The 16,679-nt window shown below is 37.5% G+C and overlaps 1 protein-coding gene across 3 annotated transcripts in view; it reads left to right on the top strand.

Moving 5' to 3' along the window:
* Positions 1–16,679, top strand: part of LOC129729237 (ABC transporter G family member 20) — a 102,892-nt gene that overhangs the window by 81,235 nt on the left and 4,978 nt on the right. For all 3 annotated transcript variants that reach the window (XM_055687735.1, XM_055687736.1, XM_055687737.1), the window contains 4 exons: positions 11,188–11,481; positions 12,534–13,475; positions 13,536–13,752; positions 13,820–13,997. In XM_055687735.1, the coding sequence (XP_055543710.1) occupies positions 11,219–11,481; positions 12,534–13,475; positions 13,536–13,752; positions 13,820–13,997 (1,600 nt within the window). In that variant the 5' untranslated portion in view covers positions 11,188–11,218. The remainder of the gene's footprint in view (positions 1–11,187; positions 11,482–12,533; positions 13,476–13,535; positions 13,753–13,819; positions 13,998–16,679) is intronic.

Genomic DNA, 16,679 nt, shown 5'->3' with positions numbered 1-16,679 from the left:
GTTGTGTCTTTGCCGAATTTTATATTTTGCCACTACAGAGAAAAGGCCAAGGAGTGGTATACCACGAACAACGTCCAAGTAGTGCCAAGGGAAATGAACCCTTCCAACACACCAGAGCTCCGCCCTGTAGAAAAAAAACTGGGCTATCGTCAAGCGGAACTTCAAGTCAACAAGATGCAGTTCAAAGCTAATTGGCATTCTGCGGCACACGAAGTGACCAAGAAGACTGTGTAAAACGAAAGCTTGAGTCAATATTTTTGCTTTATTCTGTATGAATTGAACTTGGCAAAGAAACGAAATTTGATTTTTCAATAAATATTTAATTTATACACGTTTTTGCTTGATCAGTTTTTGAATAGCGCTGGATGTTCTGTATCGGATGCTATGGATTAGTAACCTTTGCTCATACTTTCGGGCACACAAATTAAAAAAATTCTCAAACATAGTAAACAACGTTAGCTTTTGTAAGGTCGAGCACTCGAATTGTACAACTAAGATACGCTTTAATTTTCAGTTTTGGCTTTTTATTGGTGTAATAAAAAGTAGCAAAACTAAATTACATGTTTTTAACACGAAAAAGTAATATACCACGCGCAAAAACTTGAATAGTGCTGGATGTTCTGTATCGAGACAATTTTATTTAAAATGTGATTTCAATCGTAGTCAAAATGCAATAAACATTTCTTGATTGATTAGTTAAACTATTTATGTCAAATATCATACGAGTTCCTAAAGCTTAAAGTTCACTTTATGTTACGGTATTATAACTGAGCCAAAGCGACAATCGCTTTTATCTCCAAATTCCCATGTTCAAATGCCTCTATTAGTGACTATATTACTAACATTACCCGGCATCATTGCTGTAACGAACAAATTAAATGAATATTACAAACATGTTTTACGACTTTATCGAGAAGCTGATTGAGAGATAGTTTTGCTTAACCAGCCGCACGCTGTCACGCAAAACCATTTACTGTTCCGTGCAATACGGTCGAGTACACGCAAGTTTAGCTCAACATGCTTTTTGTCGTCCAGACTGCCGGCATGCACACGCACACACAATGGCTTCCACGTATTGGACGGGGGTTCCGCAAGATTGCGTGCACCGATATGCGTTGAACTAGGCAAAAACTCTGTTTCTCCCATGAATCATATATTCGGTTTAATTAAATTAATCATTTTGACATTTCACCTACCCTAATCGGAAAAATCGCAACACATGCACATAATTCGAAACGCTCGTATGTAACTGAATCATTTGTTTTGCTGTCCAGCGTGGTGGCAGAGAATGTAACAACCACGTTGTGCTGGGTGATTCCAGGTGTGAAACATAGCTCAACTCTCTAACACATCAAGTATGGAAAAATTCTATTCATAGCTGATACTTAGAAAACCTCACCTGCCAACAAAATTAGCACCGTCACCCGATCTGATCTTGGCGGGTGATTAATATACCTATCGAATCATGGAGTGACCCCAAATTGCCCTCTTCACATGACACGTGAGTATTCGTGTTTTTCTTCTCGTGTCAATGATAAACACCTGTAGCTGTTAATTACCACATCAACTTCACATCTTATGCGGCAGGCTCTCCACCGCGTAACCTACAGCGACCTCAATCTGAATGAATTTGCTCACAAATGTAAAGTGACACACTGAGCGCGAAACCCAGCCTTCCCTTCCTTACTTGCCCTACCTTCCCAGGCCGTTAGAACGGCTATTATCGTTCGTATCAACAGTCACAGCCTTGCCCTTCGCTCGACAGCGAGGATAGAAATAGTCGCACATTAGCTGTTGCAATTTATTTTTACCTCGGTCAAAGTCTCGATCCCTTAATGATGATCGTAACATATGATTTATACCGAAGGTTACAGAACCGACAGGTAAAATGACCGGCGTTAGCGTTTGCACTTGAACCTGGACCTGAACTGAAACGAAAACACCAATTTGATTTGTCCCGCTCCAGCATCCGCTCTTTCGGGGCGCTGCAATTAATTCTCGATTAGTAAACGAAGTGAACTCGGAACCACTTGTTCATAGCGATTTAATGTGGCCATTACTTCTTAGAATTTCATGCTTCTACGGGGGGGTAGCATTTCTCCCGTAGCTGACAAACGTCATGATGGCGGTCGCCCGAGGTGGCCGTCGCATGTTGTCGACCCGCTAGGGATAAGGTAAACTGCAAACCATTTTTCATCGCACGCGACTTCCTGAACTCGCAACACGCGCTGACCTTAGTTGGTGCACAGAACCGGTAGGCGGGCTGCTGCTGGTGTGCGCATAAATACGCCAACGGAAAATAGTTCCTACATCACGAGAGAGCGAACGGAGAGGATGCTAATGACCACTACTGAGTCGGCAGTAGGCTAGGCGGTGATTTGCATAAGACTCATTAAATAATACACAGTAATATTATGATTGGAACCATTCGAGATAACAAGTTGACATCTAATGGCGGTGCGTGTTTGCCTGCGGTCGGTCGGTGGGACAAAGTGGACGAAAATGGAAATGAATGATTGAAGTAAACAATTGAAACGAATGTAAAGTTTACCTCAATGGTTTACTTCACAGGTTGTTCTTTAGATATCGGTGCTAACACACTGCGTACCAGAATAGCGATAATAAAGCTTATGCAGTTTAATCTAAAATTTTGCTTAAGGGATGAGGAGAGTAAATAAGAAGAAATAAATAGAGCTGTAGAATAAGGCGATGAGTGCATGCAAATTATTTGGTTCTTACTTCCGTCTGCTTAGAAAATCAACACGTCCTCAAAAAACATTCACTGCTAGTCAGGGAAAAACTTTCAATATTTATAGAATTCTTCATATGTACAGAAAAATTAAAAGCCAATTACTCTCTTTGTAGCATCGAAAACTTTCCTCAGAACATGGGTTTAAAAATCAAACGTTGAAGCAAGCACAATTAGCTGTTATTTTTTATTTTTCAAATGTTTAAGCCGAGATCCACACTATGAATTTCGACAGAGAAGCTCAACTCTTCACCACAGACCGACGCCAGTGCTCCGCATAACTGTTATTCGATAAATGGGCAATAATTGAATTAAAAAGTTTCTCTTTTCCCAACACAAATGCATAAACAGGCCCCCTCGACGGATGTGTGCACAACAACAACCCTCGAACTGGAGCTCGAGTTGGTTTGCTAGTTTGGCCTATTGCTTGCGGCTGAAGGGCCATTTTTTGAATGATTGAAAAAGCGCACAAGAACCTAACGCAACAGTATCGGGCGGGTGGAATGTTTTGCAAAGTTTAGTATTTCAATGCATTTTCAATTAGAATGATTCCCTGCACCTAGACCTAGCAATTGCCTACTAATTATTTTGCTCCAACAAGAAAATAAAGCGTTCATTGGAAGAGGACATGAGATCGCTAATGATGGAATATTTGCATGCTCCTCGTTTCCGTGCTATTGCCAGTGGAAAATACGATATGACGCAGCGTCGCATGGCGTGACATTGTCGTGAAAGGGAAAAGCTTACCGGTTGCTTTCGAGCTGAAACCGGCAAATTGCACCCACCACAACGCGCTTTGTTGTCGCTGTGTATTATCCGAACAGTGCGGAAGTTTTTCCACGCACACGAACACGGTACCTAGGTGCAATACGCCAAGCTATTTGTGTGCAGCTGGGAAAATAAACCAAGAATGTTGATGGGAAATAAGCTACTCATTAGAGTGTCGATTTCAATGCATTGAAAGGGTTATGCAAAGTGGGTGAAAGGATTATCCTAATGGATAATCCCGTGGAGCGTCACATCATAGCTATAGTAGTCTGGAAACTTTGACATCAGGTGTACCAACACTTTCCCTAGTTTGGTAGGTCGGACGAATCTCCATTCTAAATAATCTCGTCTAAGGGCATTAGTTTTTACAAAAAATATATAAATATATATATATATTTTCTCTATATCTCTATATCTATTACAAAGCTTAAAAAGTTTTTTTTTTAAGTTATCCACATTTTACGAGGACGATTCTAATTAGGTTCAAGATCGTTTTAAATGCAAATTCATTATGGGACAGTTATCCGGGTACCGGCAGTAAAGCTGAGATATCAAAACATGAAGATGAAAAATGGGAAATAAATGCACTTTATTTTCAAGAAAAAGTAAAAACCAAAAAAATGTTTTTTTGAACAAAATAACAACTATTAAGTGTATTATATTTTTATGCAAACGTTTTTGGTTGGGCTTTCAGAAAAACGTGTGGTTTCATAATTTTATGGGTGGAAAAAAGAAGATAAAAAATTATTATTTTCAACTTTGTTGGTCAGCATCTTTTTACTCCCAAGAGCTCCCGGGCTGGTTCTTTTATTTCAAGTTTCAGGTGTCTACTAACAATTTCAGAAGAGTTTGCCTGTGAACACCTGCGACCAAGCGTTTAAAAACGATTCGAAAATTTTGTATCCCTCTAGGAACTACACAAATTCAAACATATGTTCACCCTGTTTTATGACAGGACACCCTAACAGGCAAAAATAAAAAAAAATAAGAGTCTAATTTGTTTGGATGGTGACCAATCTCTGCAATTTTGAGCAAAATTGAAGCATCTATAATTTATTTTTGTTATCTTAGAATCGCTGTATTTATATACATATTCTACCATATCTTCGGAACGTCTTGGACTATGTCCACCAAACTTGACATACATGTGCCTTACACATTCAAAAACGTATGAGAAATGAGAGGGAAGCCACTGAAAGGGGGGAGGGGGTAAATTTCGTACAAGTCTATGTATAATTTCCTTTTTTCATACAAAAAAATTCTCGCCTCTATCAAAATTTTACCGTAATACAGTCACAAAGTGCGCTAGATCCTAAGCAACTTGTTTTGATCATAACAAGTGGAAAAAATACCGAAAGTGTTGAAAAAATGATGAAAATATTTTTGTCCGCTTGCTTGTATGAAAATGTCCCATAGTGGGACCGGTTCAATGATACAGGGTAATCGCTCCATTATTCATCTCAACAGCTTGGTGCATCTATATTCATCTTATTTCTCTAGGTACTGAGATAAATCTAGGAGCGGTTACCCTATACAGCACATTTTTAATAGTGACTTTTCCATTTCATTAGAACAATTTAGGAACAAAATTCTTAGAAGCGATGTCTAGGATTAGTTTTACTTTGTGTCATTGTTGTCAATCGTTTATAATATTCCTGACTGATTCTTTAACCCTCTAGTGCCCAAGACCGCCATTTGGCGGGCTTCAGTCAAACCTCTAAAAAGCTTCAATAAATACTTAAAAACTGTTTATAATGATTCATATTGATTTTACCGAAGCCCGTCTAGAAATTAACTTGGGCACTAGAGGGTTAATGTTAAGTTATGTAGTTTATAATATCCTTGACTGATTTATTGTAATTTTATATGTTCATACTATTGTAATTTTATATGTATAAACTTTGTAATACCGTACTTAAAATGGATTTTTATGCCGATTTGAGAATGGTTATGATGTTGTCATCTCAAGTCGGCATTTTCTATTGTTACTTTATTAAGACTTGCCAGTTGAAGTTAAATAAATAATTAAATATATAAAAACAATAAATAAATGAATGAATAAATAATCTCTTAAGAATAACATTTTCTTTATTTTCATTCCTTACCATTTAGATCACGAAAACAATACTTTTTCAGTTGCCTGTATTAAAAGGTACTGTAACGGAAGATGAGAGTGAGGAAATTTCGTTGAAAAAAATACTTCGAATGAGCATCGCATTATTCGTATACAAGATAGTTGCTTTCGTTTGGACAATGTGGAAGATGAAGAGTACAAGGCCAGAAGAACAACGTTTTATTGTTTGCGCGAATATTTTTGCTGTGCAGCACATTCTTCATCATGTATTTTGATGCTTGAATTCTCATTATTCGGGAATTTATTTCGATACCAGTACTACAATTTGTATACAAGAACTTTAAATAATTTACTTGAATTTTAAAGGCGGTTTTCTCATCAGTCAGAGGTAGTTTTGCTTAATTTATTTTTGACCCCGATAGAGCGACAGAGAAACACATTTTTTGCATTTATTTAAAGAACAATTTTACAAAAAAATTTCTCTGTTTTATTTTTTTTAATTTTTATTTTTGATTTAGCTATAATTGGCTGAATAACTTTGACTTTCCGAAAAAACATTGATGGCTATCCAATCATGCAGAGATGAGAAAAAAAGTCAAAATTTTCTAAAAAAAAATCAAAACGTTTAGTTTAATTCGTATAACGTCTTCAGTCTTTAAATTTGCAGAGAATAATTGCATCTCTCCATGAAAATTTATACCACGAGAAAAATAAAGATTTTCTTTCAGAAAAAAACAGAAAAATATAACAGAAAATAAGAATAAAAATTAAATGTGCCTAAAAGGTAACTTTTTACGAAGCTGAAATTTTTCTACATAACTAAACACTGTCAGCTAACCTATTAATGAAATGACTGAACTTGAAGAAATAAACAATAAAACTGAAAAAAAATTGTTTCAGCTTAATTTAAAAATAACTTACAAATAGATGCATTTACAAAGTTAATCATTATTAGTGATACAATTTGTAATGACTATTTCAATTGTTTTAACTCATTGGAATAGAACTATTTTGGGAAGTGTTGAGGTTAAATACACAAACTTTTCATTTCTCCATTCTGCACTATCTATCAACAGTTGCATTATAACTTCTAGTTTCGTTGAAAAAAAAATGAAATCAAAGGAATATAAATAAAACTGAGTGTCAATTGTCTTGTTTTTTTGTTTATATTTTTATCTGGTGTATGTAAAACCAATGCCAAAATGCAAACACGCTTCTAGAGAATACCTCTCAACTCAAGTCCATTAAATTTCTCCACCGTGAATACTAGGGTGCCAGCCAAAATGGTCATCTCGAATTTCAAAAAAACCCTATACAAAATGTTCACCTGCTCGAAAAAACATCCTGTGCAAAATTTCAGCTCAATCGGATTAAAAATGGCGTGGCGCAAAAAAATGGCGTCTCTCGAAATAGCTTGTATAATGGTATACACTATAACTAGCATCGAATACATTATGTTTCATTAGGGTGGTTCATTTATTCGGCATAGGGTGGTTCATAATATTGTGAAAAATGAGTTTAAAATAAAAAAAAGCACTACGGTTCGATTAATTGGTGTGACGTCTTCGACAAAATTGTAGATAATAATTCTGTCTTTCCAAAAAAATTACACTTAAAAATTATTTGATTATTTAATTTAAGAAAAATTAAAAATTAATTATTCAAAAGGGCTCAGTTTTTAAAACTTTATTTTTTTAATAAAACACAAACAAAAGATTACCAAAACAATGAAACCAGTCCGATCATTTAGAAATCAAGGAAAATAAGTTATCATTTTTTGAAAAAAAAAATATTTTTTGAAAATAATAAATATATTTTCAATTTTTTTAAAGGCTTTTTTTTGGAAGGACAAAATATTATTTACAACTTTGCCGACGACACTATGCCGTTTCGACTGTAGACATATTTTTAATTTCCAACAGAGCACTCTATGAGGAATTAAGGGTATTTCTACAGTCAAAACGGTTTATTTGGTTGGCATAGTGTATCTGGCAAAGTTGTAAATAATAACTTTGTTCTTCCAAAAAAATGTACCCTGTGAAAAAAAATTAAATTAAAAAAAATTATAACTTTTTTCTGATTTCTCCATGGCCGGTTTCGTTGTTCAGGTAAACTTTCGTAGTTTTTATACAAAAATCAGTTTTTTTAAATGGGCTGTTTTGGATAATTGACTTATAACTTTCTTTTATTCATTTTCAAAAAAATAATAATTTGTTTTTAGAGTGCATACTTTTTTTTGAAAAACAAAACTATTATCTACAACTTTGCGAAAACGTCACACCACGCAAACGAACCGTGTTGGCTCTAAAAATATTTGTAATCATCAATACCTATGCGAAATAGCATTTTCAATAGCTTTTCAAAAATGAGTTGTGTTTCAAAACATTAAACCAATAGCACAACATGGCATCTTTTGCCTATAAAAACGTTTATGCAAAGTTTCAGCCAATGGGCACGTTCACGTTCTGATGATGTAAACTTAACAAAAAATATATGGTCGAACTGTCAAAACGACGCAAACTCAGAAACAACGAGTCAATTGTGTTGCGTATCTGATTGAGATCCCTATACTCTCATTATCACTGAATAATATCGATACACTCTTTTGTCCGATTATATAAGCCAGAGCCAATCAAGTGTTGGCAAAGGACATTATTGTGGTAAATAAAACGAATAAATTGTCTGGTACAACATTCGAAAGAACAAGTACAAGTGTCTTAGAGAGTAGATTTTTCAAACAAAATAATATAAAACATATTCCATCAGTTTCCACCGTTTCATGTACTTTTAAGACACTTGGAATGGAAAACATTTTTCAAATACTCGAATTCCGTGTACCTCCCGTAAGTGATTTTGCAAATGACATGAAAGCATTCAACATTTTCAGCGAGACACAATCTTAATTTTGGTTCAGATAATTTTTTTTTGCACAGAGTAGTTTTTTGATACATTTTGTAAATTTGTTTTATGATATCTTGCTATTTTTCATATAATTTTTCCAATTCAACATTGCCACCCTAACGACAATGATATAACAAATATTATATTTTCAGGAATTTTTCTATTGGTATTCAGTGAAAAGTGGTTTTTTCATTTTATACTAATTTTTACACAATATTATGAACCACCCTATGTCGAATAAATGAACCACCCTAATGAAACATAATGTATTCGATGCTAGTTTTAGTGTATATTATACAAGCTGTTTCAAGAGACTAGTGATCAATTTCAAAAGATAAAATCTAAAAATTTTGAACTCCGCCTTCCACAATTGAAAAAGCGACTAAGTCCCAGAGTAGTTTTTTGCAAAAAAAAAATTCAGAGGACACCAATTCTCGACGTTTCATGCAATTTTAAGTCATTCGGCATCAAAAAAAAATTGAAAACCGAAATTTCACGTTACCCCCCCCCCCCCTTGGGTGATTTTTCGGTTTTCAAAAAAGCCAAACTTCAATCGCTTTGCGCCACCCCATTTTAAGTCCGATTGAGCTGAAATTTTGCACAGGGTGTTTTTTCGAGCAGGTAAACATTTTGTATAGGGTTTTTTTTTTAATTTTCTGGTCACTTTTTTTCCATACGATGATTGGCGCCCTAGTGAATACCACTTAGTGGCGGCTAGGAGTTTTTCACAGGAGCGGTTAAAAAGCTATAATCTTTCATCATTTTTCAGTTTGAGCTCCAGAGCCAAACCTGTGATGACCAGTATAACCAATCAAGTGGGTGATTTAGTCTTTCACATACACTTTAATACTCCGGAAATCAATATTTCTATCTGATAATTCTGAGATTTTTTGTTTGCTGATTTAAAAAGCCTTGATACTGGATATTTGATCATTTTAAATTGTTTTTCTGAAAACAAACAGAATGTTACCGGCTTGAAATTGAAAATAGCGTCTGAAGTCGATTTTTGACCTCGCATTATCCTAGTTCCAGAAACACTTATGGGTCCATTTGAAGTGACAATGAAAAGGCACAATCTTGAATACGACCATTGAAGATATACCTTGGTGTGATAAGTGTTCCTTACGTAAAATATTCCTAGAAATACGTTGTAACTTATAAATTTTAAATCAAATTAGCTGCATGTGCCGAAAAATGCAAATGTTTTAAATACAAAAATAATCTATCTGGCAACACCCCCGATCAAAATTAATATTTCTATATTCCTTGGTTTCACTAGTCGACAAAATGAAAAAAAAAAGTATATTCCAAAAACTCGAACCAGATAGATATGAAAGATTATAGCTATCCAACCATTCCTATGAATTTTGGGGCCTCTAACCATTGCTAAAACGCGTCAACTTACGTGAGAGTTCGCATAGATAATTGCTTACCGGGTTCGTCGCTTCAACGTTATGTTTACGAAAAAACTCATTAAGGTCTCTGAAAAAAAGTTGACACCAAAATTCACAGGAAAGGCTAAATAGCTATAATCTTTCACTTTTCTGGTTTGAACACTTGGAGTGCACCTGCGTTGACCATATTTATTTTTTTTCCTCAAAAATCGCGTACCAGTATTTTTCGGACGTCTTGCGTCTACAAATTCTAAGAAAACCTAATAAAGTAATTTGAAACTATTTGCGTAAAAATATTATAACTTGAAATTGACTCATCTTACATGTGAGATGCGTTTCTCACGTGAAATTTTCCGAAAAACACGAAGAAACTATCAAATTCAAAATAAAATTGGCTGCATTCGACTAAAAATAGAAAAATTGAGTACAAAAAAAAATCTATCTAGAAAATCTATAAGGGTGGGGTTTTCGAATCGATACTAAGAATGGGATTTTTACAAAGTAACACTAGATGAATAATTTTTCCAACTTTCAGCAAAATCTGTGATCGTCGTGTCCAAGTGATATGCACACTCTGTATGAAATGGCCCTTATACTGTATGTGTTTTAATCGATACAAGCTTTATTTTCAAAACCAGGAAGTTACTGTATTGGCTTTCAAAAAAGTAAATTTGAGTGCGATTTTCGGCCTCTGGATGTCGGTAATACCCATTTTTGGGCACATTGGGTTGATTTCCGACCTGTAGGCATCATCCCGATTCTAGAAACGTCAATATCGGAATGTATTTGACTATTTTAGGCTATATATCATACACCAGACATCATCCCGTTTCTGAAAATAATGATATTGGGTGCTTGCAATTAATCAGAATTTTAAAAAGTAACCGAAAACAAGTTTATTAAGGCTTATCGTAATTTTCATAAAACTTCTCATAAAATCAATAACAAGAAGTATGTTTTAAAACTTTTTTTTCATGCCAACTATTTCAAATAGCATATCGAGCGTCATCGGCAGTGGTTTTATTCGGCAGTTTTTTGCATAAGATTGCTGCAGACAACCGGCCTAAGAAAGCCGCTGTTTTAATTCTACATTCAATAACGATACGAATTTTATGCATTTTCATAGTATTTTAAATATTTGTATTTTCCATCGTTGATATGACATTAAATTTAGCAAGCGGTCCTTGATGTTGCATGACAGAGTTTCTTTTTGCCTAGCTTCAAGTTACTAAATATATGAATCCTAATTATTCTCAACCTAATAGCCAACATTAAAACGATTTCTTTCTTGGTATTTGCAGAACCCGACACGCATCGCCACCACCCCCAGTGATGGACGTGGAATCGGAAGGCATCCAGCCGGTAAACGGGTCCGGGAACGGTCACACGAATTTTGCCATCGATATCAGCAGTGACGACGCCCACATGAATTCTCTGAACGCCCGACGTCGGATGTTCATGTCACAACCCTCAACGGTGGCCATCCGACGGCAGCAAGCCGTCTGCGTTCGGCGAGCACACAAAATCTACGGCACCAAAAAGAACCCGAATGTCATCCTTGACGGACTGAACATGACCGTAGCGAAAGGGTCAATGTGAGTATAATGTTGTTCATTTCGGCACCACTGAAAATGCTGTTGACCGTAAATTCCCGTTGGTAAGCTCGGATATTAATTTGATATTGACAAACGCTCTTCCTTTTGATGTAAAAACAAATCGACTGCGTTTTTCAATGGCAGAAAAATAAAACAAACAAAATTATCAATTGAGCGCAAAATTCTCGGATAAAGATAAAATGGCTCATCCTGTTGCAACGTAGTTTCTCCGCCGGAGCGCAAATGTCACCAAGCACCACAAGAGGCCGATTATCTGCCGAAAGTGTACCAAATGGTTACAATAGCCCCGGAAGGGGCGGAAAAGGTTGAACGTTTTTGTGTGATTCTGTTTTAACTCCAAATCGAACCATTCAGCCGTCGCTCGGGGCCGGCCGGGAGTTTTCCCACAAAATAAATATTCAACCCACACAATGATTCTACGGGTCACCGCCGACGGAAACGAGCGGGTCCTGAGTGCGGTAACACATCAAAGGGTTCAATACCTCTGGCAAGCCAGTGAATAAATAATTCATCAATATGAAATGCGACCAGAACGAGTTATTCGCCATACCGGGGATATCCCCAGCTACTGGCCAGCGCAGTCACAGTCTCCGCCTTCCGGCAGCCTTTACGGGCCAATGCTTCAGTCAACCACCAGCCTGCGCTCTTAATTTCCTTCATATCCGCCCGTGCATCCCCTCGCCCACCAGCTGGGGTCATCGGAACGGGACTTGATTATCGTATGATCCCCACTCCGGTCAGTGCCGATTTCCAGTGACGCACAGGAGACCGGGGACGGGATGAAAGAAAAATAGAATTTAAATCGCTGTGCGTTCAGCTGTAATTGATTAATTTTAAATTTATATATTTGTTTCAAACAAAATAAAAGCGGAAACAAAGAGAGCCATAAAATTGGAAGTTCTATCGGAAAGTTTCATCCCAGAGGATGGTCGTAAATAGAATTGTTGTGATATTTATGGCAATCTCGTAGATAAAATCGATTGTAATCGATGTTGAAAATTGTTCTAATATTTTTCTATTCGTTCTTCCAGCTACGGTCTGCTCGGAGCATCGGGATGCGGTAAAACCACCCTGCTCTCCTGCATCGTCGGACGGCGACGACTAAACTCCGGCGAAATCTGGGTCCTCGGAGGGCGACCAGGATCGCGGGGGTCTGGCGTGCCTGGACCTCGCATCGGATACATGCCACAAGAATTGGCTCTCTATGGGGAATTTACCATCCGTGAAACGCTTATCTACTTTGGTTGGATCTGTGGCCTTACCATCGACCAGGTGGACGAACAAACTGACTTTCTACTAAAACTCCTTCAACTGCCGAACGCTTCCCGGTTCGTGAAAAACCTTTCTGGAGGACAGCAGCGACGAATAAGCTTGGCTGCCGCCTTGTTACACTCACCCGAGCTTCTCATTCTGGACGAACCGACTGTTGGGGTGGATCCGGTGCTGCGTCAAAGCATCTGGGACCATATGGTAGAAATAGCGAAGAATAGCAACACCACAGTGATCATCACAACCCATTACATCGAGGAAACCCGACAGGCGCACGTGATCGGTTTGATGCGTGGTGGAAAGTTCCTGGCCGAAGAATCACCAGCCGATCTGCTTGCCCAGTATCACGCGGAATCGCTGGAGGACGTGTTTCTCAAGCTGTCCGTCATGCAAAATATGGGCAAACGGAGGCGCTCTTCGATCGCGCAAGAAGTGGTGGAAGCTATTCGTGTTCCGGCCATCGCCAACCCGGCGCTGGACCTTTCGCCCGAGGAAGATCACGGGGAAATATCCGGCGAGTTCGGTGACAACATTTCAATGTCCTCGCGTGGTCCTGATTCGATCACACCAGAAATCCAAGCTCCTCCACTACCACCGGAAGAGGATGCCAAAGTTCCCTTCATCGAACACTTCAAGATCCTGAAGCCTAATCACATGCGGGCTTTGATATGGAAAAATTTTCTCTGGATGTGGCGAAATGTTGGGTAAGTTGGAACCAATACTATCAGTGGATTTAGTTTACGGAATATGTTTTTAAACGGTAGGGTTATGGCTTTTATCATTGGACTTCCCGTGGGACAAATTGTGCTCTTTTGCTGGGCAATCGGTCACGATCCTGTGGGGTTGAAGGTAGCGGTCGCAAACTACGAACTGGAACAGGCAAACCTCTCGATAGCATCCTGCCCGGTTAATCCCGGTTGCAACTATACAATGCTAAGTTGTCGCTATCTGGCGAACTTACGGAATCGCAGTATAGACGTGGTATGTTCACTTGGTTGAATTATTTCGTTGTTGGTTACGTCTCATTAACGCTGAACTTCATTTTTAGGAATTGTTTGAAAATGAATATGAAGCCAATGAACAGGTTTCCCATGGAAAAGCTTGGGCTTCGATGGTCTTTGCCCATAATTACTCCGAGGCACTGTTTCAGCGATCCGAGAACATACGCAAGGTTAGCGAGTGGACACTGGACTTGTCCAGCGTGCATGTCAGCATGGATATGTCAAGTAAGTATGAATAACAGATTGGACAAACGAGAGCTCATATTTTAGAAGAAAATTATATTTAGAACATTTGTATTTGTACTTGTATTTATTTATTCATTTCTTCTTACCTATTTGGTCTTAATGAAGTCGGTTGGCTGGGGAAAGCGCAGAAAGTTTAGCAATCTTGGGTTTCGATATTCACATTCACGTTGATTTAAGACAAAATGTTTGAAGCGTCAATTTCGCCACTTAGTAATTTTCCCACGAATACAGCCCTTGTCACGTCTCTTCTTTTTGCTAGTGTGTCAATGCCAAGTAGACGGCATCGATTGGCATAAGGTGGTAATTTGGCAGGATCACGCCATGGAAGAAATCGTACTGCGTAACGCAGGAACCTGACTTGTACTGATTCAATCCGGTTGGTCCAGATGTCATTGTAAGAGCTCCATATGATGGCAGATGTTTCCAAAACAGAGCGAACTAGTGAGACGTATAGCGATAGCAGGCTGTAAAACGGATTAGTAAACTTTTTGGCGATTCTCATCATGTAGCCGAGGTTTCTGTTTACTTGTGCAATGATATAACAATAGTGGTGCTTGAAGGACAGCTGCGAGTCAAGCAGTACACCTAAATCTTTGATTACCGATACTCTCTTGAGGGTTTCTCCACATATACTGTAGTTCCAAGCTAGCGGCTTAATTTTTCGTGTGAAAGAAATTACGGAGCATTTAGAAACACTGATTGTCAGAAAATTACGGTTACACCAATCAAAGATCAAGATATTTTTGCATTTTTTTTTGCAGTCAGCTGTAGATCGAATGATGCGAAACAGTCTTAGATCATCAGCATAAATTAATTTACAGCCAAGTGGAATGACGTAACAAACATCGTTGAAAAAAACATTGAAAACCAATGGTCCAAGGTTGCTTCCTCGAGGGACACCCGACAGGTTAACGAAGCTCTCTGACTCGGTGTTGCCTAATTTAATGTACAGTGTGCGGTCTACGAGGTACAATTTTAACCACTTAGTAAAATGGTGTGATGCACCAAGGCGTTCGATTTTAGCCAACAGGATATTGTGATCAACACGGTCAAACGCTGCTGTCATATCTGTATAGATGGCATTCACTTGCATCCCGTTCTCTTTGTTTTTGATACAGTGCGACTCCAGTAAGTTAGTCGTGGGCGATCTACCTGGGTGAAGTCATGTTGAACTGTTGAAATATATGGCTTTTCAACCGGTTTATTATATTTTGTCGTTCTGCAAAGGAGAGAGACAGGGCTTTTAAAATATATAGATATATCCATAGACTTCATCTATGTTTTCAAATAAAAGAAATATGACAAAAGGCGTTGACAAGTAACTGAGTTTACAAAATCGTATGCGCTGAGGGCCGAAAAACAGTATATTGATAATAACTTTAAATTTAAGGAGTGCTTGAAAAATTTTTAGTATGCGCAAAAGTTACAGTCAACAAGACATGTAGCACCGTGTATGTAATCATAACTGAATCTAAAACCAAAAAGCAATAAAAAAAACCATTAACTATTAAAATCGACAATTTTTTATCTGGAATAAACTTATGTTCATTCCACAGCTATCTTCTATAAAGCTCCGCCTTTTCCGTAAGTTTTCTCATTTCCTTAGCTGCGTAACACGTGCAAAGATTTCATTCCGTATTTAGGAATACTAATGTAGGCTATCAGCGAAACCAGACCGATGAAGCTCTCACAAACTTGAGAGAAAAACAATCAAATTGTTCTTGTTTCAGATAGAAGCAGATACCAAGAGTGCAATTGTTTCGTGTTGCATATTGCCGATGTGCGACTGGGGGAAAACTCTATTCGTGCTCACGTTAACTGGTGGCAGACATGAATATGAAGTTCGAATTCTGCTGTGATCTCAAGCTATGACCATCTTTTTTAAAGACGGGTTAGTTTCGTATATACCGTTGGTTACGCACAGTATATGCGAATCATCAAATGATAATGAACATCACACTACTGCGTATCTGCAGCGGCTTCTAATCATAGTTGCAGTTTGTAAAAAATATTAACTAAGCTCTTCCAAACTGTAAAGAAATATTAACTGAGCTCATCAAAATACATGTAATAGTCCGCATAATTATATTGCTAAAGAGTTTGGTGAATAATTATTAACGTAGTCTTACGTAATATTTTTTTCTTTTGAATCTCGACTGATTTGAGATTACAAGAAAATTTATAGCCAGAAAGGTTTGATCGGGGTGTTATCTTCGACAAAGTTGTAGATAAGAATTTCGTCCATTAAGCAGACAGTATGTGCAGTAGGGAAAGCGAAAAATAAGTGAACTGGAAATATGATACAGATTTGGAAAAATACACCGCATCCCGACGGGACAACAAATAGATTACGGGTTCATGTCCCGTCGAGATGCGGTATATTTTTCCAAATCTGTATCATATTTCCAGTTCGCTTATTTTTCGCTTTCTCTACTACACATACTGTCTGCTTAATGAACTTGTGTGTTAACGGGTAAAAGCCGTTGTTAAAAATAGAAATTTCGTTCGAAAAATATCAATTTAGTCTTTCCGAAAAAAATATGCAACGTAAAAAGAAAAGATTTTTTCAAGAAAAAAGAAACAAATATATATAACACTGTGCTACAGCAATTTAGAACTTTTGAAGTGACCTAGTGTAGGTTGTCAGTCTTGTTGAGTATA

Source organism: Wyeomyia smithii, chromosome 3, assembly GCF_029784165.1.
Source record: "Wyeomyia smithii strain HCP4-BCI-WySm-NY-G18 chromosome 3, ASM2978416v1, whole genome shotgun sequence".
NCBI classification, from domain to species: domain Eukaryota; kingdom Metazoa; phylum Arthropoda; class Insecta; order Diptera; family Culicidae; genus Wyeomyia; species Wyeomyia smithii.
This window is presented reverse-complemented; position numbering and strand designations above follow the sequence as displayed.